This window comes from Carassius carassius, chromosome 48 (genome assembly GCF_963082965.1).
Source record: "Carassius carassius chromosome 48, fCarCar2.1, whole genome shotgun sequence".
Lineage (NCBI taxonomy): Eukaryota > Metazoa > Chordata > Actinopteri > Cypriniformes > Cyprinidae > Carassius > Carassius carassius.
Genome location: NC_081802.1, coordinates 18,625,705 through 18,650,481, shown reverse-complemented (window position 1 = coordinate 18,650,481; position 24,777 = coordinate 18,625,705). Strand labels below are relative to the sequence as shown.

General features: G+C 35.4%; 1 protein-coding gene across 2 annotated transcripts in view; it reads right to left on the bottom strand.

Moving 5' to 3' along the window:
- The window catches only part of LOC132131546 (ligand-dependent corepressor-like), a 31,094-nt gene continuing 6,317 nt past the window's right edge, over positions 1 to 24,777 (bottom strand). Inside the window, exons 2-7 of one of the 2 annotated variants that reach the window (XM_059543597.1) lie at positions 15,149 to 15,214; positions 13,179 to 13,258; positions 12,487 to 12,613; positions 10,946 to 11,254; positions 9,815 to 9,911; positions 1 to 5,183 (exon numbers count right to left, since the gene is read on the bottom strand). In XM_059543597.1, the coding sequence (XP_059399580.1) occupies positions 4,142 to 5,183; positions 9,815 to 9,911; positions 10,946 to 11,254; positions 12,487 to 12,613; positions 13,179 to 13,258; positions 15,149 to 15,214 (1,721 nt within the window). In that variant the 3' untranslated portion in view covers positions 1 to 4,141. The remainder of the gene's footprint in view (positions 5,184 to 9,814; positions 9,912 to 10,945; positions 11,255 to 12,486; positions 12,614 to 13,178; positions 13,259 to 15,148; positions 15,215 to 24,777) is intronic. The other variant, XM_059543598.1, reaches the window with a different exon arrangement.

Here is a 24,777-nt window from a genome sequence, read left to right as displayed (position 1 = left end):
AACGGTAAAATAAATATAATATATATTCATTTGTATATGTATAGATTTTTCTTCCATATAAAGGTATCTCTTGAAATTTTTGGAATGCAGTTTAAAAACAAGTTTACAGAGAGCACAGAAACAACAGAAGGTTAACATTTCCACCTGTCCCATATTCTCCCCTTCAAAACCTCCATTAGTGTTTTTCACAAAAACACCCATGACGGTTAAATCATATTTCAGAGTACAGGGATAGAAGCTATTGTACTACAGTATCCTCTGATATTTGCCTTGATGATCAACGTTAAAAGTTAACTTAAAGGATGGGACCTGTTATTGGCAAGATGAGAATAATGTTAAGCGAAACTTTTGATTGTATTCAAAAAGTTTGATTTTCTGTACCTGAATGAAAAGGGTGTAAATATTGGTCAGTCAGACACATGAAATGCCTCGCTTGCCATCCCTGTCATAGAAGACAAAAAAAGAGGGTGAAATAGGAAAACAAAAATAATTTCCCAGAGTTTCAACTGCTCCTTTTCCACGTGCCCCTGAATGGTATTTAAGGATGTGGCACAGAAAGGTGCGTTTATTCCCAAGGATGAGGTATATTGTGCAAAGACTGTAGTTAATATAACATGTACTGTATATGCACATCTTGTACAGGTAGTTATGTCTGCATCGTTATCCGACTGACAAATATTGCGAACCCTTCTGCTGAATCTATCCTGAGATAAGAAAGTACTGAAGGCTACAGTGTACGTTTCAGAGAAACGCAAAAAATAATTGAAACACGAGCAGCAAGAGAAAAACTAAAACAGTCTGTTCAAAGTATGAAATGTGAAAGTGACATATTTTCTAAACAGCTAGTTAAAAGTTATTCGTAATGGTTTACATTCATTTGAGTGAAGACGGTATAACTTCTTCAAGAGGAGGATGTTTTGGACAGGGGGAGCCGTTAACCCTGTGATACATTAATCATCAAAGTCAAATTAAATAAATATGTTGAAATGGCATGCACCATAGTGAATCAGACAGCTGATGATAAATAAAGGTTGCAGAATGTACAGTAGCTTTGTGAAAGTTCAAAACTTTCTAGATTAGCAAATAAAGAAGTGATCGTTTGAAACTTTTAGATTTAAGTGCTGCAAAACAACTTCCAGTCATTGCCATCAGTGCAATCATTTTTAAGTGCCAATTATAGGGGAAAATATTCAATTCTACTAGATCTACTACTAATTTACTAGTTGCACTTCAAACTAATATTTTATCTTGTTTAACAGTAAACATTAAAGTAATTTTATTGGAGAATCCAACTAAACGTATTCTTAAAACGAGAAACCTAAATTTGCCAAATAAAAAATAAGGGTAAGAAAAATGTAATTCAAGGGCATCAAATTTTCTAAAAAACCAAGAAAACATATCTTGACTTCTACATCTTAAGATATTTTTACTGTAAAAAAGGACAAAATTACTGGTTAAGAAATGTTTAAATTGAAAAAGTCAATCAAAACGAGTGGTATTTTACATCACACTGATTAATAAATAAATCTAATTGACTGATTGATTGATAAAGGACCTAACTAATTTCTAATTAGACACTTCAAACGCTCAGCATTGGTAAAGTGTTGGTGCATTTGATGCCAGATGACCTAAAGGATTTACACAGTAGAGCTTATAAGTATGAATATATTTCTAACTTAGTTATGACTCTTTATACATAGTTATTTCCTTCGACTTGTTTCTTGTAGAAGCACAGTAGCATGTGATCAACTTATAAACTGAACCAAATATGTTACATCAGTGGTTTACTATTGTATGTTGTATTGATTAAAATACTCTGATTTCTATTAATTTCAGCATTGTCTCCACACATGGCTATAACTCCAATGCAACTACATTATACAAAGCTAACAAAACAATAATTAAAATGACTTACAAGTATAGCACTGTAGGAAATATATACAATTTACTCAAGCCTAATACAATGTGGGAAATTACTAGAATTACTTGATTTCACTAGGTCTAATATTATAAAGGAGCCCAGGACAGTGTCCCCGGTTGTCTACTTTGATGGCAACCCCGCCACCAAGTGTCAGATTATAAATAGTAAATCAGCCTCCACTTAACTGGTGCATGCCATTTACTTAATGATTCAAATTAAATAGTGAAATAAATAAAAGGTACATTTCAAAGAGTCAGTTTCATCATCAGAAACCCTGAAGTTTGAAGTATAATTTTTTTTCACAGACTGGGTGAGCACCAGGCAGTGATATATACCAGAATGCCCTTCAAAACATCATCAAAGTGGAGCATGCCATTCCAAAAGCCTTCTCTTTGAAATCTTCACAGATCTATGATCTTTTTTCGGGTTTATATACATCAGACGACACAGTTTAGATTTGGAAAAGGGGCGATGTGACAATAAACAGTGAGGCAACACTAGTCAAATCTGAGAATTTAAGCTGTCGACCACTGTATATTGAAGAGATAATTTTTTCAAAACGAAATGAGCATGTTTGGGTCTGAGCTGCAGGACGCCGGGGGTCGTTGAAATGCTCCCCCTTTGATCTTGCAAGTCTCCTTTATGCTATCTGCTACTGCAAAAGCTACTTTAAAACACACACCCAAACATATTCACTTATTTTTAAACAAAGTGCTATTTTCAGAGAGATCTCAGAAAATTCCCAACTGGCCAAGTGTTTCGAATAACATCCCACTGATATGTCCAATTCATGGCTCAGCTCGACCCAACCTACGCCTGGTATAAAGCCCTGCCCCTGACCCAACTCAATGACTCAATGACTGAATTGTGTCAAAGGTTCCAGTTCAAGTAGGTAATATGCATTGTTTCTCTAAAAACACGATCGCTATATTTGTCTCAGTTGCCCTGAGTTTTACACGAGGAAAAGAAACTATTCAGAGACAAGAATTGGCTCTCTGAAAGAATGCTAATTTATAATATAACAGGGTTATATGGTTATAACCCTACCTACATTTCCCCCCAACTAAGTTCCCCAAAACCAACCCTCTGCGAAAATGCTCTTCTTTTTATAAATATATGTCAGTGACTGACTGTAAGCAGCGACGAGGGAGCAGGCAGAATCAGCCAAAAGTGGACTGCGTGCACCCTCCCTTAATTAATTTTAGTAGAAAGATGAGAATCTGAAACACGTTCCTGTCCTGTGTGGCTTAAGTCCGCATTGTTCCTTCATGGGTGTTGAAATGTTAAAGAGTAGAGTACTGTAAAATGAGTATTATGTAGTATGCCAGACAGAACAGTAAGTGCGTAATGCAAGCAGTGTCGAGGTAATCAGGTCTAATTGCCAGATTTAGGCACTGGCGAGCGCCAGACTGCAAGTGTAGTGCAAAAGAAAGCGCTAGAGTTAAAGAAAAGTTTAGTTACAGTAAAGTAAAAAAAATAATAATAAAATAATAATAATAATCTTTTCAACATCACAAACATGCATCCCTGAATGACTAATCTTAAGCTTCATTTTTTTAAATGGACGTGTCTAATTCTTAGTCTGTTTCAATGGTGCAGAATATAAAAGGAGGAAACTACAAAGAGCTGAAAGCAATTGTTTTTACCTGTTAATAGAAAAACGGGCCTAGGATCGATCCCTGGTGAGAATCCAACTCCATTTGAAATAAATTAGTTTTAAAGATCATGAATTATATCATAAACCTACCAATCAGAGGAGATAAATTCCTCATTGAAGGGTCAATTTCCAGCCTTGCACGTAACCCTTGAAACCCGCTTCTCGTTTCTCTAAATGGCATGCCGTCCAATACTAATGGCGCAGCTCACAAAGTTCAGCTGAAGGGGGCAAACAAAGGGTTAATCTGCTTGCTTTTCTTTTTTTAATAAAATGTCTCTGTCGATACTCTCTTATGGCTTTAGTACGCATTTGTTGCTTTATGTTGTAAAAAACTTCAGCAAATGTTTGCAGTGTCAATGCGACCACTGTGATAACTGCCAATTTTTTTCTTATCCCCAGTTATCAGGCTTAAATCCTCCCATGAATCCCTGCAGTTGTGCTCACCCAGATACTGCAAGTATAAATTGGCACAATTAAAGCCCCATCCTCAATTCCAAATCATTTTAGTTTTTTAAATGTCAGAATCTAAAACGTTTTCCGTTTTATGAGGTGTTCTGTGTTATCTACTCGACTTTTTCTCCTGTCTCCTGCAAGACATCCACTTGCATTGCGATGGGTGTAGTGGCGGGCGTCGATGTGGATTCGGTTTCGGCGGTGATCCCAGAGTCCTGTCCCTCTGCCCTCATCATCAGTTTAAGCTTTTTCTTTGGTGGGTTCTTCAGGGTGCCCAACCGCTCTTTCACCTTGTACTCCAAGGTACTGTGGGGAATACCGTAGATGTTCTGCGCTTTCGAAACGCTCATCTTCCCACTCATCACCACAGCAATGGCTTCTTCTAGAATCTCGCTGTTGTACTGACGATACCGTCCCCTTTTCTTTCTGGGTTGCTTGGAGCCAGTCGGGTCTGCCTCTGGATCTGAAGTCGGGTACTGAGGTCCCAAAGTTGGCTGTTCGAGGTCTGCACCCCAGTACTCGCCCACAGCTCCTCCATCGAGAAGACCTCCAAGAGCAGCCCTGCGACTCTGCTTTGGCAAGATGGCCCTCAACTTCCGACTGAGCGCATTCTCAGAGTGCACATTGCCCAAAACTATAGAGCTGTAAGTATAGAGATCCGAGGAATTCCCATGGGAGTCCCAAGACAGATCCATGCCTCTGACTTGCGGGATCTTCAAGTCCACTGGAGGGGAATGTCCGGGTTCTTTCTTTACTGTGATGGAACCACTATCATGGGACTTTGTACCCTTGGTGAACACGCCTTGGTTCTCCTGGAAAAGAGGCAGGTCGTTGAGGTCGCTGCTAACTTGTTTGAGCTTCAGGAGGCCATCTAGATGGGATTTCCCCCATGTCTCATCGCGGGAAAGGATGGATTGGGCTTGGCTGTTGAGAAGACCCGCAGACTCTAGGCTAGCCAAAGATAGAGGTTGGCCAAGGAGGCGATGTTTTTGACTCAGGAGTTCCTCTTTTATGAGGAGCGAGCGGGCCAAGGGTGGCTTGAGGGGTCCAGAACCAATACAGTTCTCCCTAATCCCATCATGCAAGCTTCTCGGTGGCAAGCCATCTTCATCATCAACATCTCGATAGTTGTGATCAGCTCTCTGGGAACGCCTAATTTATGGAAAGATAAAACATTCAGATGTGAGAATGTGGTATGCTATTGGAAGGAAGTCTTGTACTTCAGTACTTCAGAAAGGGGCAATTCTTTTGTCTCATAGAAAGTGAATAGGGCAGTTTCCATGAATAAGATACACTTTAGCATCCCATTATGTTTTTTTTTGTAATAAGAAACAATTTTTTTTGTGTGTATGAGAACTGGATCCAACAATTAAAGTTAAACGTTGTAATTTTCACACAATCTGATGAATTTATGAACAAATATAGTAAAACTAATTATAAAGATTAACTTTATTTTAAATAACCATAAACACAGTTTTTTTGTTTCCAAAATTTTGCAGTCAACCCCATTAACACTTGATTTCCCCCAGTTACCACATGGTGACAAGTAACGCATAGTTTCTTCTCATTTTTTCACACAGTGTAGTGTTGACTGAATACATCAACCCCAATCATTTAACCATTACCAAACTTATTGCAAGAAGTTATTGCAAGAAAAATGGTAAATCAGTTCATCAACTTTCAAGTTGATAAACTTTTTGAATGGGTAACAGGTAAGAAAATTTAGATTACAGTTATTCTGTCGCTGAACTAACTAGGGTTAGCTAGTTTGGGACCAAATATTCAGTGACAGATTAATTTATTATAATTTAGCTAACCTGCTACTACTTCTAGCCTTTATCATTAATAAATGTAAATTACTAGGGCTGTCAGTCAATTAAATTTTTTATCTACTTGATTACATTTGTCGATAAATTAAGCTAATTAATTTCAAATTTAATTTAGCTGTGAAATTACCCACAAAAGATCATTTAAAGCTATTATTGTGTTAAATGAGAAAGTATCAAATAGACATCAAAAAGAGTAGCTTTAGAAATAAATATTTTATTTGATTCAACATAAAATGTATTACACATAAATGTTTAGGCTACAATGGCCTAACATAAACTATGCAACATAAAGGAAGATACTTTGAGAAACATTTTTTTTTTGCAATGAAAGTCACTGGTAACCGAAACAGCTTTGGTTCCAGCTATTTTAAAAACACCACCTTTTATCTTGTGCAAAAGAAAGTCATACAGGTTTGAAACAACATGAGGGTGAGTAAATGAAATAATAAAATTTTTTGGGTGAGCTATCACATTAAGGTTTTTTTTTTTTTTTACGAAATTATAATCTACTTAAGAAACTAAAACTACCAGCAGTAGGGCTGGGATAAACGATTATTTTTTAAACGATTAATCTAGCGATTATTTTTCCGATGCATCGATTAATCTAACGATTAATTTTCCCAGACCGATTCGATTTCGATTATCTCCCCATTAATTGACTACTAACAATTTATACATGTTGATTTACATATCTGAATGATATGTAACATTGCAATATATATTTATTGCTCTTAAAATTACAAAATAAAAGACTGACTAAGAATGCATTACTTTGCACTTGTATAGAGATAGCATTCAATAAAACCTTGAAGCCTTGAAAACACATAGCTTACTGAAACAAGCTTACTGAACACATAGGGCCTAGCTTACTGAAAAAAAGTTCTTCTTTCAGATGAAAATAACAACTTGATGTCTAGCATTCAATAAAAAAGTTCACCCAAAATACTTGTTTAGAGCAATTGAAAGAATACAGTAACCAATGTAAACTTGAGGGCTTTAAGCTAATACAGAGAGTGCTTTTACAAAAAAAAACAAAAAATAAAAATTTAACAGTGGGAGCCAGCAGCCTGTCATGGAGAAAAAAAAAAATCTCTGAATGCTCCACGTGAAACTTTGGCGTTCCGCCCTTTTTCTATCGTGTCTAATGATTTTGGTTAATATGCACGCGGGAGAGAGAGAGCGAGAGAGAGAGAGCAAGACAGCGCTCGTGTAGTTTGAAGACTGTGAGTGCGCGCGAAGCCGGGGCTCTCTCTCATACGCGCCCTGTCACTGTCACTCACCGATCAAATAAGGCTTTGACAGCCGCCATAAAAAAGGTCAATGCAGAAAAACCCCTGGATTGGTTATATAAAGTTGGACAGAAAGTTGATCCAGCCATCGCGTATATTCAGCGCACATAAGATAAACGTTTTGGAAACATTTTTTAGATAAATAAAAACAGGTCGACGAATCGATGCACATATTTTGCGTCGACGTATTTTTTGCGTCGACGTCATCGATGACCTCGACGCGTTGTCCCAGCCCTAACCAGCAGGTTGCAGTAAATGTCTTTATTTACTAATGAGTAATGAGTCATTTACTCATTCGATTCATTCAAACGGCTGATTCATTCAGGAATTAAAGGGATACTCCACCCCAAAATATAAATTTTCTCATTAATCACTTACCATCATGTCGTTCGAAACCCTTAAAAGCTTTGTCTTTGAAACACAATTTATTTATTTAGGCTTATGACCGTCCCATAGACTGCCAAGTAAGTAACACTGTCAAGGTCCAAAAAAGTATAAAAGACATCGTCAGAATAGTCTATCTGCCATCAGTGGTTCAACCGCAACGTTATAAAGCGATGAGAATACTTTTTTATTCAAAGAAAATGAAAATAATGACTTTATTCAACAATTTGTCTCCTCTGTGTCTCTCCACATGACCGTAGCACCATTTTGGAGATCATCCGCTGAACGCAAACTGCATACGCTCTTCTGTGTCAGCTGTGCTGCATGGATGTGCTGTTTTCTTTCAAATCAAAGTATAAATACACAACCTTGACAGTGTAAGTTACTTGGCAGTAAATCGGACAGTAAAAAGCCTCTTGGTTTTCTTCCAAAATATCTTACCGTATTTTCCGCACTACAAAGCATTGAAAAGCCTTTAATTTTCTCAAAAAATGACAGTGCGCCTTATAATCCGGAGCGCCTTATATATGGATCAAGGCGCTCTGTCAAAATGTTGACATTCCCTTTAGCACAGCTCCATCTAGTGGATGCATAACACAAACCCACTCAAACGTTTGACTGCAGTATCTTCTATTCTATGCGCCTTATAATCCGGTGCACCCTATATATGAAAAATAAGCCATTCATTGAAGGTGCGCCTTATAATCCGGTGCGCCTTATAGTGCGGAAAATATGGTAAATTGTGTTTTCCGAAGACAAAACAAAGCTTTTACGGGTTTGGAACGACATGGGGGTAAGTGAATAATGACACAATTTTCATTTTGGGGTGGAGCATCCCTTGAAGTAAACAGGTCTCTCTATCTATGGGCCTCTATTAATTAATCAATTCGTTCAAAATGAGGATTAATTCAGAAACTAAACACTGCCATGCTCCTCGGAGATGCAAATCAATGTATGGCTTTATAGGTAATATTTTTGTTGGCAAAATTGAGCAAAAACAGACAATATTGTGTTTAAAATATAACACAATATTAACTTCTTATTTACTGAACTGCTGTATATAAATCACATTTAAACTCCTGATATTCGAGACAAAAACAGTGCTTGTATGATAATATGCTTTCAATGTTTATGTGATATCACTTATCATATGATATAAATATGAGACAAAAACTCATACATGGGGCATTTTTTTGCCCCAATATCCTGAATTCAAGGGCACAACTGCATTTATGGAGTTGTTGCACCGCATCATGTTTGTCAACAGTCAACTGTAGGAAATGTAAGATGATGTAAAGGTCTGAGGGTGGGGACATCACGTTAACTGCGTTAAAATATTTTAATTACGTAATTTTTTCATGAATTAATTGAACACGTTAAATTGACAGATCTAAAAAAAAGTGTATTTAGACTTTCCCAGATATCTCAAATTTTAACAGTGTTTCAAACAATGCAAACCACATATAAAAATGAATAGATAAAATGCAGAATAAAACAGCTCATGCAATTTTAGTTTGACCCACCTGAGGTTTCGACTTAACATTTTACAATTTTTAACACCTAGCATTTGTTTTAGATTTTTTAGTTTTTATAAATGTGTAAGTTATTTGTATAAAGTTTCATAGATGATCATTCACATTACCATTTTGTATCTTTCAGAAAACAAAAAATGTTTAAGTAAAATAAATGTGCCTCTCCTGAGGAAATGATAGTCTGTACCTTAGTTTACTTACTTTAAAGTGTCTAAGTACAGAAAATAAAATGGACACTGACTGTCTAGTCTGTAATGTGACGTTCCACAAAGGGTGGTCCATAATCTTCACTTCACTCAGGGTCATCTGTTCCTATAAGCACCAGCTAAAATATGAGATTTGATTCATGGCATTGACCTCCTTTCAAATAAAGTACACTGCAGGTATGCACCATTTAACACTGGTGCAGCCAATCTTTCAATGAACTATGCATTTCATAGTTTGGGTTAAAATCCTTACTAGTAAATCTAAAATTACAGATGATGCTTTTCACTTACTAAAGCATATTTTTGCGTATCAGGTGATGCTTCTGCAGTGCTATTTTTGGGAGTTACGACAAACAATAGTGAAACACAAAATAAGCATCTGTGATTGGACAAAAGTCTCATCAAGGCTTCTTATTCACTGTTACAGACATGTAAAACAATCATGTCTGCGATGGTTACAATGCCACAAAGTGTTTGATGCGGGATGATTAGACCTAAACGAAAAGCTGTAATATTTTAACAATGGATAAAAAGACCTCTTACCCCTTAACTGTGGGCATGATTGAGAAACCTTGAGAGCTTTTCAGTGAGACACTACCATGACTGTGGTTTTTCTTAGTTGAGAGGTCAAGGACTCCATCTGAAAATAAAAACATTTCCAAAATAAAATATCGGGCCATCAGATCTTCTAAACATTGTCAATACAATAGTTACAGACATATTTTAATATAGATATTTTATCTTATTTTCAGTTCACTATTGAGATTGAATTTGTTTTTATTTTATATTTTCCATTTTAAACGCACATCAGATATACAGGCGTGAATATTGAATGTTTGACATTTATATTGATTACATATATGTAATTCATATAAATCCTTAATCTCTAATAACTTCATTCTGATCTCTGTTGGTCTGTTGTTGCGTTACTTTGTCTGGACAAATCACTGTTTACACATTGTGTGGTAATGGCTTTTGGTATCTGCGCATTTTAATGAGTACGAGTACAGGAGCACATTATCGGTATCGGTAAATTCTTACTAAATGAACAGACATGTTTAAATAGGTCATTTTCAGGCAAATTTTTAAACCTTGTTTGATTCATTTTAGTGTATCAGAACTGTATATTTGAACAAATGTTCACACACTTATTCAACAATTAATTTGCCTCAATTTTTACAGATTTCCCCTCTTCAAAATGTACATGCTTTATTTTTTAGAACGAAAAAAATATTTAGGTTAATTGTTGTTTATTATTATTTATTGATGTTTATTGATATTTATTTATTGATGACGTTTCGGTCACATGACCTTCATCAGGAATTTTGCTTAAAAAACGTACAGTGAGCGGGATTTGTTTTTTGCATTTTAGTATTTGACCTGTTTGGTCTTTGTCACCAACGCACCTACCTATTGCCGTCAGGTGTGCAGAGTTTAATTGTTAATTAATAACATTAAGGCAAAAAATAAAAAAATATATTGAAGATTTTTCAGTTGCCTAAATAATGACTTGTTTTCAGAGAAGAAATATGTTGAATTAGTTTTCTGGAATAAAATATATTTCCTTCTGAAATATAATTCTGTGTAAAGGATTTTTCGACATTTTTAAAAAGAAAGTATTTTTTGCATACAGCAAAATAGAATATAGTAAATATGAGCAGAAATGTTCCTCGCCTTGTTCTCTGGGTTCAGTCTCTGGTTTCTTGATGGTGAGGTCCAGTGGGGAGTCCTGGTCTGCCATGAGAAGCTTGCTGAGGACGGGATTCTGTGCGGAGGCAGCGGGTGTGGAGGCGTCCGGCTCCAGCGAGGGCGCTTTCGGCAGGCTTTGGTCCTTGGTGCCGTTGGGCTGGGACTGGGGTTGGGGTACGTCCTGAGTTGAGCTGGTTTTTGAGGTATATTCGGCAGCGAACTGTCGGATCATTCGCTGCATGATTTCACGAGCCACTAGAGGAATGTGGGGGTCTGTAAATCTCGGGAGGTCTGCTGAAGGAACATATATATGAAGGGATGAGCCAATTATTGTGTTATAGCGTATATATACTACTTGTTTTTTGAAGAAACAGCAAATAGATTTTAGCTACAAAATATAAAAATCTATCCTCCAAATATTTTGATCACTCCAATGATATTTACTGCTTATACTTCACACCAATGCTATTTTTGTATAATTGAGGTATTATTATACTTGAAATTTGTTTTTTATATATATTACATTTTAATTTGAGTAAGTTTTAGTAATTTTATTGTTGCATTTTTTAATACGTTTTAGTCATTTCAAATTTTAGATATATATTAATTTACATTTTATTCAATGTTTTTTTATTATATTTAAATTTTTATTACATTTGTAGTTTTTTAATTTCATTTTTTTGTAATTTTAGTTTTTTCATATTAGTTTTTTTATTTTAATTAATTTTTAGTTTGTTAAGTTACACTGAATGAAAATAAGTATTTTTTCCTTCGGCAACTAGCTGAGATAAGTTTGATTTTACGTTTTTAGAACAAACATTTTTTGAGTATTTTATTTCACGTAACAGTTTTGAGTATTAGTTAATTACAATAATTCTGCTTCACACACATTTGAAAAAAATATCTTGTATTTTGCAATATTGTTATTGAACATCCAGGGTTGAATATAAGTTAATATTTGACTAAAAGTACCTCTTGTCAAATTTCCTCTTTTAAGAATTTTACATCTTATAACAGTGCATCATTTAACGGTTTCACAAAACACATGGCTAGTGCCATTGTTAAAAATCAAAGCCGCTGGATTTGGCAGACAAGCCTTTGAAAACATTTCCTACAGAAAACATTTTCCTTCCAAAAAGGAAAGGCCCCTTCCTAATATTCGTTTAGAGTAAAAAACATCAAATATACAAATATAAACGGAGAGCCAGAAGACCGAAAACATCTGAACATCAAAGCACTTTTCTTGGACATCCATATACATATACTGTGTGCATAAGTCATGCGTGTGTATGAAATTATAAAAAAACTACTTTTTTTTAATTAATTGTCTGTTATTTCAAAAGTGATATTTACCATGTCATAACTATTTGAATTTTATCTTACAAATCTATTAAAAAAGACATCAATTTAATTCACCATTGCCTATGTTTATATAAAAAAAAGAAAAAATTACATAGAATTATTACATAGAAAGTCAACTACTTTGGTTTCAGCTCTTGTAATGTACAATATAATGCAAGGCTTACCCTTTCTATAGAAGACAACATTGAGGAAATCTTCTGCTTGCTTCTCAAGTTTGTTAATGTTGGACTGCTCTTGCTTGAAGCTGTCCGCTTCTGATAACACTTGGTTGTTCAAACCAACCAGATTTTCCTAGAGAGAAAAAATACAATAAAATAAGAGACAAAAATTAATTAAATAAATAAAACAAACATATTTGAAAATGCATGTACATTTGATAATCATACTTCATTATGAATTGTACATGAATTTCATTGTGGGGTGGGGGGGGGGGGGGTACCTGTAAAATGTACCAGTTTACCAATTATATTGTTAGCCTGTGAAAATGTCTGCAAATTTGTGAATACAAAAGCTGTTCAGTTTCAAAGAAAGAGTAAAGCTGATTTATTATTGCAAAGAAAACTCCAGGGCAAATGACTGACAGTGTTGTAGTTTCTTCACAGTCATCTGTCATGTCTGGAGATGTGTTGTCAAGTAATAGCTTAACAAAAACTTAAGTTAGAATAATAATTACCTGTCATTTGAATGGTAAACATTAAAACTGCTAATGAGCGTTTTTTTCTTTCAACACCAAAGACCCTACTACAACAAACATCTTTAAAGTGCTGCATGGTTGAAAACATTCAATGACTCAATGTGATATGTAAAATTGCTAATGCATTGTCTGTGGAAATATATAGGTAGGAAGATTAATTACCTTGACTTTTTCACGTCTCAAGCAGCAAAAGAGACAGTTTTCATTAAACGACCAATCTGACACACCCTCCGGCTCACAATCTGCAAGAAGAAGAAAAGAATTCTAACATTGCTATTCTTTTACAAACTCAACTAAATACACTTTTATTAAGCCACATATTACAAAACACATGTTGGCCAATTATAAATAATAATGCATTTTAACATAATATTTATATTCTGTGTTCTTCCTACAATGACAGTTTTCAGTAGCATCCCAAATAATAGTTTGTGCCACATTACAATGTTATTTTTATGTATATATATATATATATATATATATATACATATTATATATATATATTTGACTGCAAAATGAGATGAGACAATCTTCCATTTTTAACTACGCCAGGTGTTAAAACAAGATGTCTTATATGGGCATATTCCTCATGACTATAAAAAGTAACATTGTGACATCTGTTAGAAGCAACTAGATCGTGTTGTCAAAGAAAATGAATAACCAGAACTAACCTGTACTGATCTGTGTATAAATTATTAACTTGAGCAACATTTAAAGTGCATTAACACTTCCATCTAGAAGGCCATGTAATTTGTGGCTGTGTGAATTTTAGGTTACTGTTTTTGCAAAAATCAGTATTTCTCTTGATAATTACCAACACAAGTCAAAACTTTGGAAAAACATGACCTTTTTCTCCAACATAGAAATGATCATTGTGTGAAGCTTACATTTTTTTATTTAAAGTTGTGCAAAAAGAGCAAACCACTTTTATAATTGTAAACCATGTTTATAATTCATGTTTAAATTTAGTTTTGATGATTTAAGCTCATGAATGGGTCTTCTGACTTCATTGTATACACCTTCAGAAACAGACAATTAAAACATTTTCTGGTTGATATGCTAATTAGATTGATGCCGCATATTGTGAATTTACAAAATTACTCAAGGGCTTAGAATAGAGCCCTGTGGTACTCCAGAAAAAAAACTGGATGTTTTTCAAATGAGCAATTTTATTTGAGTTTACGACAAAAAAAAAAAAACTTTATTTAAAGGTTTGCTCCCTGAAAAAAACCTATAATGCACTACAGAAACAAGGGAGAATTGTAGATGCTCACTGCGCACCGTTACCATGAATAACATCACATTTCTGAAGCGTGAAACATAAAATAGCTAAGCCAACACAATAACACATGATAGAAGATTTGAAAAGCATAAACACATCGCTAGACAGGTAGCAAACACATCTAGTTAACATTTATAATGAATATTCAGCTGTTGAAAATATATGTTACAGAACAGTGTGTTCAAAAAACATTAAAAACTATGTCTGCCTGTTATTGATTAATAATACTGGTGATGTTCTACAAAATAGTAAATAGTCATGTTACTGTCCAATGTGTAGTATGCGAGGGTCCTTACCAGTGCCCAGATTCATGTACACACTATACCAATTCACTAGCTAGGGAGCTAACTGAGACGCACCCCACACATCTCACTTTTGGCTGCTCCTCTTAGAAGTCTCCACTGTGGATTATCCATATTTTTATTTGACACAGGATTTACTCACTAACTCCACCATATCTTAAATTACATATTTAAGCATTCTTAGAATAAAATGACAGTTTTAACATTTAAATACTGCCAACTTTTTAACTTTTTTTAATTAGTTATTTTTTCAAACTTATTAGTTTAATAAAATTGCACGTTCATTTGGAAATTACTTTAATTTAAAATATAGTTTTAAATATATGTAGTAAATCATATTTTTTTATGGATTTTCATAATTTAAAATATAAAGTCTGGGAAAAGGATAAAATAATAGCATATATACAAGAAAGGTTAAAAAAAATCAGATTCAAATATGACATAATTTAGACTTAAATTAAAAATTAACTCCAAACACAGCATTCTTCTTATCTAAAAAGAACCATCAGTATAATCTTCACCTTCATCGTATCCAATGTAACACTGACCTTGAAAGAGGGTAAGATCTTTAATGAGTCCTGGTCCAAACAGCCCCTCCAAAATGCTTTCAAACCCTGTGAAGAAAACAAAGGTATGTTCTTATTAGCTCTGTGGAAGGTCTATAAGTCGAAATCACATGTCCACCCACGTCCACCCCCGCACGTGCACAAACTGCTTTCAATTTTATGAACTAAATCAATGCTTTTCCGATTTAATACTGCCACTTAGTTTAATTAACTGCAAATACCAGCTCAAGAGCATAGTTGCATGAATACACCCTGAAGAATCTGCTAAAATAGGAAACAAAAAAGACAAGTATTAGCCTACTCTGTGTAAATGTTTTATAGTAATGGTTCTTGGAAAGGAAATCTTGGAAAGGAATCAAATGCAATGCAGACATCGGAATGTCAAGATGTGAATGCCAGTAGTTTTGGTGCTTTAAAAAGGGAACAAATTAAAAGACGCAATATTTTTGAGAGTTATACCATGCTAGTAGCTAATGCACAACACATTGCAATCTCCTAATTAAGTCAACAACAAAAATGATCAAGAAAAAGGCAAAACAAAAATCAAAAGTGAAAAAAAAAAGATTTATAATAGCAGTCATTATAATAAAAATAATTAATGTGAACGGAATAACATTTTTGTGCATTCTCTATTCTAAACCACACACTTAAACTTGAAAGGATCATAGTGGCATTTTCTCTAATTGTTTAAGGCAAACCCTTACAGCTTGTTCAATGACGTCCTGTCGCAATGATTAAGAAGAACATGATCACAAGTTTTTGTCCTTCAGGATACGGCGTTCTTTCTGACAGAAACACAAACCAGCAGGCTTAGTTAGTGCGATTCACTATTCATCAGCTGTTCCCGCTACAGTTTGCTTTTAAAGCATGCATTCCAAATTGTTGCTGGCTACAAAGGAGGCTTTGAAAACAAAAATGAGCACTTCAAAGTGTTCCAACATTCAAGTCCATTAAATGCACAGCATTACTGCTGAAACTGCAGCGGTTTTCAATGTCTAGTGGATAATTGCATCGGTACACAATGATTGAGTACTGTACACAGAACGAAAAGATATTTGTGTTAAAGCATACCATTTACGTTAGAATTGTTTTTGCAAATACATTTGAGAAACACTAACAATAAAAAAAAAAATAAAAAAAAAAGGGAATCATGCTCTTCCAAAAACTCATAAAACCCTCATTAAATCGACTTGAATTTTTTAAGGGATACTGAGTTTGTATTAAATGCTTAAATTCTATTCAATTAAGTGCTTGTTCATATGACGTGTAGTTAAATATGAAAAGCACTAGTGCAAGAGGCCTGTTAGAGGAGAACTGTGTGGGATATCGCCACAAAAGAGCGACTCATTCAACCCAACAAAACTAACATTCATTCACTACACAACACAACCTTAAATCACCAAGACCAAATAAAGAATGCATTGCATACATGCACAAAAATGTAACAATCAGGGTGAGGAAAGGTCCAATTGAAAGGAGCGGAACATACAGAAACAAGCCAATCAATTCAACACCAGGGAGTCACATCAGCAGCTTTTTGTTTGAACTTCCTGGTGACCATTAATTATCTATATATAGTGTAGTGGATGTATGAATAATTTACTTTCACTGGGCAACAAGCACCAATGCATCTAACCAGTAGATGAGATCGATATAGTTTGAGTTCTGCAGATGGTTGAAGGACACTATTTCCAAACAAGCTTTCCACACAATCTAACTGTTCAATGTAAAAAGTAATTAAACTTAACCTAACAAACTGCATACATTTAATCTATATTAAGGACAGATTTTAAGTGAAAAAGTGAGTGAAAGTGAAGTGACATTCAGCCAAGTATGGTGAACCATACTCAGAATTTGTGCTCTGCATTTAACCCATCCGAAATGCACACACACAGAGCAGTGAACACACACACATACACACACTGTGAACACACACCCGGAGCAGTGGCCAGCCATTTATGCTGCGGCGCCCGGGGAGCAGTTGGGGGTTCGATGCCTTGCTCAAGGGCATCTAAGTCGTGGTATTGAGGGTGGAGAGAGAACTGTACATGCACTCCCCCCACCCACAATTCCTGCCGGCCCAGGACTCGAACTCACAACCTTTCGATTGGGAGTCCGACTCTCTAACCATTAGGCCACGACTTCCCTCAAAGGTTTTTACTACTTCCCTTAGGTTTTTAGATGACACAGTTACTGTACAAACAATCATGCTTTTATTTCTAATGCAGAAATTAGCCTAAATACAATTAACTTGAAATGCTTCAATTCATAAACTACACCAGGGTTTTTTAAACAGTATCCTCAAGCTATGTTCTTGTCAAGTCCATGTTCCATTTTGTTAGATCAAATATGAAAATAAACATACTGCAAAAAAGACATAACAATGTCTCTATGCAAAGGATGAAATTTGGCATTATAATTATTTTTTAGCTGTGGTGACTGCATGTCAATTTATAGACTTTCACACATTGGATCGAGTACTGAACCCTGAGGCACACCGCTTGCCATTTGGCCCCTTTAAAATGGACTTGGATATTAACTGCTTCTGAATTATTATTACAAAAATTCATTAAGATTTTGGCTTTGTGAATGTTGTTAAGATTTTTATTTATTTATGTTAAACAATCAAACTGGTTGCTAATTTAGGTTTTCAAATATACACTTTCCTTAAAGACTTAAGCTATTGTCAATGTCTTCCAAACGACTTCTGTAACATTTTAAGGAACTAAGCACCACCCAAGAGATCAATATCATCTTACATAAAGACTAGGGGGAAAAAAGAGCTTTCTCTCTCCGGGGAGGACAATACCTTCATTAAGTCATTAAAATCAGCATATTGGAGACAGTGCATGCTTTCTACCCGTGGTTTATCTTAACCCTAAATTAAGCCAACTCCCTACCCCCAATTCTTCATACATTGGAGGCAGAAAGGGGGTTGGGGTTGTTCTTCAGGGGAAATCTGTGTCAACTACAACCATCTCTATCTGGTAGAGCCAATCCATGAGACGGCCACTACAAAGCAGCCTGGCCAAAGGCAACTAAGACAAGACACAACTTAATTTTGAGTTTAAGAACAAACCAATGAACAAATTGACTAATACAATGAATATAAGTGCCTAAAACACACCTACTTCAATACACACACACACACAGTCACTGTGGCAACCTCTGTGATGGTAAGAGTAGATCGCCCTTTATCCGGCTCTAGGCAATTCAAAAGACACCAAAAAAAAAACCTCCAAAAAATGTCCCCACCCTTATTTTTCAGTCCATTGTTGCGTTTAAAGAGTAGTTTCTCCACATTTCAAATGCATTTATCCAATTTCACTCCAAGCATATTCAAATTGGGGAGGGGCAGAAGAAACTGGGTCATTTCTCTTTGTTTGGTTAAGGAGTTAACCCACAAAAAAAAGCCTCAGTCTCTGAGCAAGCAATCATAATCTGTGAAGAACCTGCCATTGTGACCCTGACGGCTATTCTTTAAATTTCAAAGAAAAAAAAGCAGCAACATTTTCCTGATAATCATCCAACAGGAAGCCGTCGGCTGAAATTCAGTGTGGCGGCACGCAGGAGTCACGCTGTGCAATTCAACGATTCTGTTGGGGCCAATGATTTATTCAGTGTGCCATGTGCCAAAAGCAGAACGTCTAATTAATTATCCAATTATATAATTATCCAACTGAAGGCCACTAAAATGATTAGGAATTCTATTGTTCCTTGTATATAAAAATAAATGAAATAAGATTTGAATGTGCTCCAATATTAACTCAGCAAGAAACATAGCTAGAATAATATATGAATTCATTTTGAGCTAAAATTGGTATAACGATGTATAGATATCCTTTATTTAATCAAACAAGTGATGCTTTCTGAATTTACACTGTAAATCAAAAGTAAAAAGTAGTTAAGTAGTTTAGTTAAAAGTAATTATTTCAAAATCTATGTAAAAAAAAATTCACAAATCATTATCTTCAACTCTTGATGCAGTGACACTTTGCGTCTCAAAAAAGCAGCTAGCAATGTATTCAAAAGTGTATACTGTATGTTGTATTCTGTATTTAAGACGTTCATTTTGTTATTGTTGGAGTTGAACAGATATTAAGGTAATAGAGATCCTGTAGAAGATTTGACTGCTTTTTCTGCAGCCGTAAAGATTCACCCTTGAGAAAGTAGATGAATTCTTAAAGACGTATAGCTGTCTAGGAAGCATTTCTTCTCTTGTCTCAATCACCTGGGAGATACGGCGTACACATACTATACAAATGAATGCTGAATGAATAGAGCAGATATCACATGTGACCGGGCTTGGTGACAATGTGATATCTATAGACTGAAGTTCTCTATTCAGTGACCTCTTCCTGAAAGTGCTTTATAGGTTTCCTACGCTTCAATTCACACGTTCTGCCAGATTCAATTTACTTCAATTCCAAATAAACTGTGAACACGGACACAAAAGCATAGTCCATGCACAGCTGACCTTGTCAAATGCTTTTCTAAAAAAGGAAACTAAAAAGAAACACATAGTAGCAGAAATAAAGTGAAGAATTTTTGGCTCAACACAAACAATGAATTCAAAACATACAAATACAACTTTTTTCATGTTTGGCCTTCTCACAGAGTTTTTTATCAGAGAGAAAAGAAAACATTTTTAAAAGCACAAATAGCAAAAATTTATACCATGTAAGGGTGAAAAGACATGAAAGGAAGAAACTTTTCAAATGCGAAATGTTGCAAGCTGGATTTGAACCAACAGCATCCGCATGAGCATCAATCTACTGCACGGTACGGTTCACTTTTGGGGGGTTTTCCACTAAGTAGGGTACCTGGTACCTTGGTTGAAGTTCCAAGTAAACCGAACCAAAACATGGCGTGTAAACTCTTGAACTTGCAACATAAACACAAAACAATCGCTAGATTTAAATCAGCACAGCCAGAGAAGGATCGAATAAATCTGTTTCAAATGAGCGCTGCTTTTTTTAACCCAACGCCCTCGTCCTGAACGCCCCTCAACTCGCACGTGTCAGTGTTTACGAACAGATTAAATGAAACGGGACAAATTTACTCTTGACAAACTATGTATCATTATAAAGATCTAAGCCTCAAGCATCGACGACAGATTGCTGTTTTTCAATGGAAAGCTTATAAAGACTGTATTTGCTACATTTGTGTAAGCAGTTCACATAAAAACATGAATAATGGAAACGCTGTACATACCAGATCCGTCGTAATAAGGAGTCATAAACACATTCACAGCTGTAAATCCCGGTTTAGTTAGAAAGGTAAGGGTCCACTGAACGACATCTCATGAAGCACGTTTAGTCCAACGAAGCAATAACGTTGTAATATGGATCATAATTCCTTTGTTAATCCCGCCCACTCTAAAGAGATACTAAACTGCAGTGGAAACGCAAACCGAGCCCAGCCGTACCACATAGTCACTAATCTTCAAGTAAAAGCCTACATTAAATTTTTTGGATTCAAGGCCTCTAACTACTAAAAAAATGTTTTCTTTTATGGCAGAAGCGTAAACAAAACAGTCGCACACCACCCGTGTGAGATATAAATAAGCATACGCTACTGCCATTTTGACTGCATCTGCGATTAAATGCCCTCTATCTCAAATTTCATACACAGACATCAAACTAATTAATTTGAAGGACTCTAGAAAAAGCTAATTATGAGGTCGCAAGGTGCACATATTTTATTATTAAAGAGAGAACAGAAAAGGGAAATTTGTAGCGGCAGACCGGCTTTTCTCAGATGTGTGCGACCTAACCTCGGGGCATAAAAAGAAGGTTTGCACATTGCTTAGTGACACTGGGCGAGATCGCTATACTTCTCCTAATTAGCTTTTCCTCCATACCTTTTTGTCTCCTGCTGCCTGCCAGTCATTTCACGGACTAAATATATATAACATGTTTGGTGTGCAAGTGAAAAGTTGCTTTATAAAAACTCAGCTCGTCTGGCTTTTGATTTCTAAAGGACATGTAGTATAAAAGGTGGAAAAAATCCAATCAAGAAAGTGACCCCCATCATCCATTTCATCGTCTTTCTTTGCAGATGAATGACTAATTATGTGGTTAGGGTGAAGTTAGGAAGGTATTTATAACCCTATGGTCATAACCATCTACTGCGGATGCATTAGATCAAACGCAAAAGGTTAAAGGGTAAAATTAGCGCTAAAACGTTTTTATACTTTTATCCACAGTGTATCAAGAATAGAAAATGACTGATGAGTTTTTTTAATGTAGATATTCAGAGATTAGGGTGGCAGATGGCCAGTGTAATAAAGATCTTTTTTTTTAAATACATATACAGTTAAATGATTGCATATGAAATGTACACACATCTAATGTAGTGAGTTTGGCTAATCGATTTAAACTTTTCTTCACTACAAATATAACCTATATATTTGATATTTCAATTGCTGCTTTAATTAGAGTGCTGAGATTTCGCTGTTAAACAGCTCTTTTGAAGACAAAAACATCTGATCATGATCAATTCAGCCTGAAACTGGACTAATCATTCAGGCCCTCCAAGTCAACTAGTCACTCAGGAACCCCTATTAACTACTCTATTTTGAATTTTTGCACATCCCAGCTCAAAATCAGCAAAATATCCAATCTATCCATTGAAATCAACCAACTGGCACACTTATCAGACAAGAGTCAAATAGGACTGAGCAATATGGCCGAAAAAGATTATCACAATACAATTTCCTGAGTGAAAGTTGTAGAAACCAGACCGTTAATTGTGGTTTTAAACTACTCTTTATGGTCATGATAGAACATGATAAACACTTCTCAGTTTCTGTATGTTCTAATGATTGATACTGCTTCAAATCATGAAACGTGTGTATTAATATTACTTTTTTGTCTCTTAGAAATGCACATTTAACAGTAGCTTGAGCTGACAGTGGAAGTAGCTTTGTGCATTATCTGTAAAAATTGAAACAGCCTAATTTTAGATGGTGAAATGTAATTATTCTGACTGAGTTTTATTCAAATGAACCATTGTTCTTCCATAGTAGCTCACATTTAGATCATGTTAACCACAGCGTACAACACCTCAATGGTAAATATTTAACTACATATGATTTCTAGGTATATCTACAGAAAAGACAGTAGTCTAAATAGATTTAGTATAAATACACAAACGCTATACAATCACACAAGATACTGTCAAAATACAGTTCAAATGAGTTGTGCTGTTTCTGTCCACTTTTGGTGAATAAACATTTTATCTTTATCAAACTCGTTTTACCAAGGATGATTATGTCTTGATAATTATCATTATAATTTTACGCCCATAATAATACACATTGCTTGGGTCCAACTGATCCAAAAATAACTCGCTCATTGCTGTACCTTATCTTCGGCTCAATTTAGTAAATACATATTGTGTTAATTTACGTATATTTGATAAGGTTAACAAGATGACAATAATATCTTCCAGATAATTTTGTCCTATTACCTGAAAGACTTTGCTTTTCCATCAACATAAAAACCTGGAAACGATTGCATGAATGTTCTAGCAACAAGGTACAAGGCTAGTGCGCAAAATACAGAGAAAAACAAATAGAAAACACACTCAACTGCTTCCTGCATCAACTATTTTATTTTCCCTTGTTCAACTCCAGCAAGAACATTGCAAGTGGTCTTTTTTTTGTTGCTGAGGAGGTTAAACAATGTCATTCGGGCTCCTCTTGACCTAGATTGAGTTTAGAGTGCGGGAAAACCGTAAACCCTTAGCTGTGCTATGTGGGCACGGCCGATCACATTTAACCCATCAGGACATCGGGCTTCCATGACAGGACCTTTTAGGTCACCAAGCCCCAACTGCAGGGAATGTAGATCCCGTACATGCACCAGTCGTCATAAAGAGGAACTACTGGCCATGAAAGTCAATTTTAAGCTTTTGATGGTGGTGATTAGTGTCAAAAGCAATGTTTACTTGGCCATTTAAGACCAAATGTGCAGCATTAGGTTAAAGTAGACGTCTGGATTTAAGTCCGCTGCAAAGCAGGTTATTTATAGGGTTAAGTGTTCCAAAAAACAAAACAAATGTGATATAGAATAAAGGAACCATTCATACTTGGTTGACTGTGCTTTCAAAAGATGTACACTTCAGTCGATATTCCACAATACTTCATGTTTGCGAGCCACTCTGCGTTAGCTAGTTAGTCACAACAAACGGTTTTATTTTCAGGACTGGAACATGTCAAGCTGATGTGATGATCTCCAAGTAAACCCACAGAACATCTGTAGCATGATTAAAAATATATCTGTTTTTGAGAAAATCATTTTTTATTAAAAACTATAGCTTTTTTTTTTATTTTTTTTATATAGCCTAAGGTCAATCTGAGAATGAAAGCACTCTACAAAAAAGGCTTGGCCTTCATCTTGCGTATCTATGCACTACATTGTCTTTGTTTTTCACCCTAACCTTGGATCAATTATATCTTTTTAATCAGTCTGTCTCTCTTATCTATTTTCTGTTTTTACAATACAATAACATATAGGTAAACTATTATTTTGTATATACAATGCAGTAAATCCCAAGTATATTTAAAAATGCTTAATGCAGCAAGTAAAATACAACTAGGTTTGATTGTGCCACAGAGTTTTCCCCCCAAAATTAAATAATCATATTTAATAATTTTCAATGATTCATACCAATAGAGCAATACATACTGTTTAAAATAAATATCTGTCAACATCTATTTTTAGAACCAGGAACAAAACCACCATCAAGGTCGTTGCACACTGAGTCCGAAAATTTAGTCCGTAATTTTTGTACGTAAAAAAAATAAATATGACCTCACATTATGTCAATCACGTTTACACCGCCTGCGTAATATTAGTCCGTCATAAAAAAATTGGGATCGTGATTGATTTTTTGAATTTTTCGCAACCGTAGCAAGCATGTTGAGAGGTGTTTTGACAGTTCAGAGCCACCGTACAAGCGAACTCCGAAATACAGAATGGCGATTGTCGAGTTCATCCACATCGTCTCGCAGCACAAAGCACTTTATATAGATCCTTGCACACTGAGTTCACAAATTAGTGGTCTTCTTTTTAATATGTGGCTCTAGTATCGCTAGCTAAAATATCAAACTGTGCCACGGACATCCTGAAGTAAACTTTGAATCACCCAGAATTATCCCGCTGCTATTGAGGGGGAAATCTCAGTCCTCTCTATATCTCAGGATTGGATGGACCCAATATTTCCTTTCTTTTTTCCTGCAACAGATCAATTAATACGCATCAGACTCAAGTTGCAAGGTTTCTGTGCGTTACAAATTTTTTGGATTTCAAAAACTCAGTGTGCAGAGACCTTAAGAAAGTCAAATATAATGTTGTTCCCAACTTTCTTTCTTCTGTGAAAAAGAAATTCAGGAGAATGTCCAAGCTGCTCTTTTCCAAACAATGAAAGTGAAAAGAGAATATTTTAATTTTATGTAAAATAGCAGCTTGGACATTCTGTTAAATAACTCCTGACTTTCAAAAACAGAGCGTATAATTATGAAATTTTCCCTTTTTTGGGGGGGTTGAGCTTCACCTTTCATAAAGACATCAGAGAATGTTATCCATTGAATGCCACTGTCATAA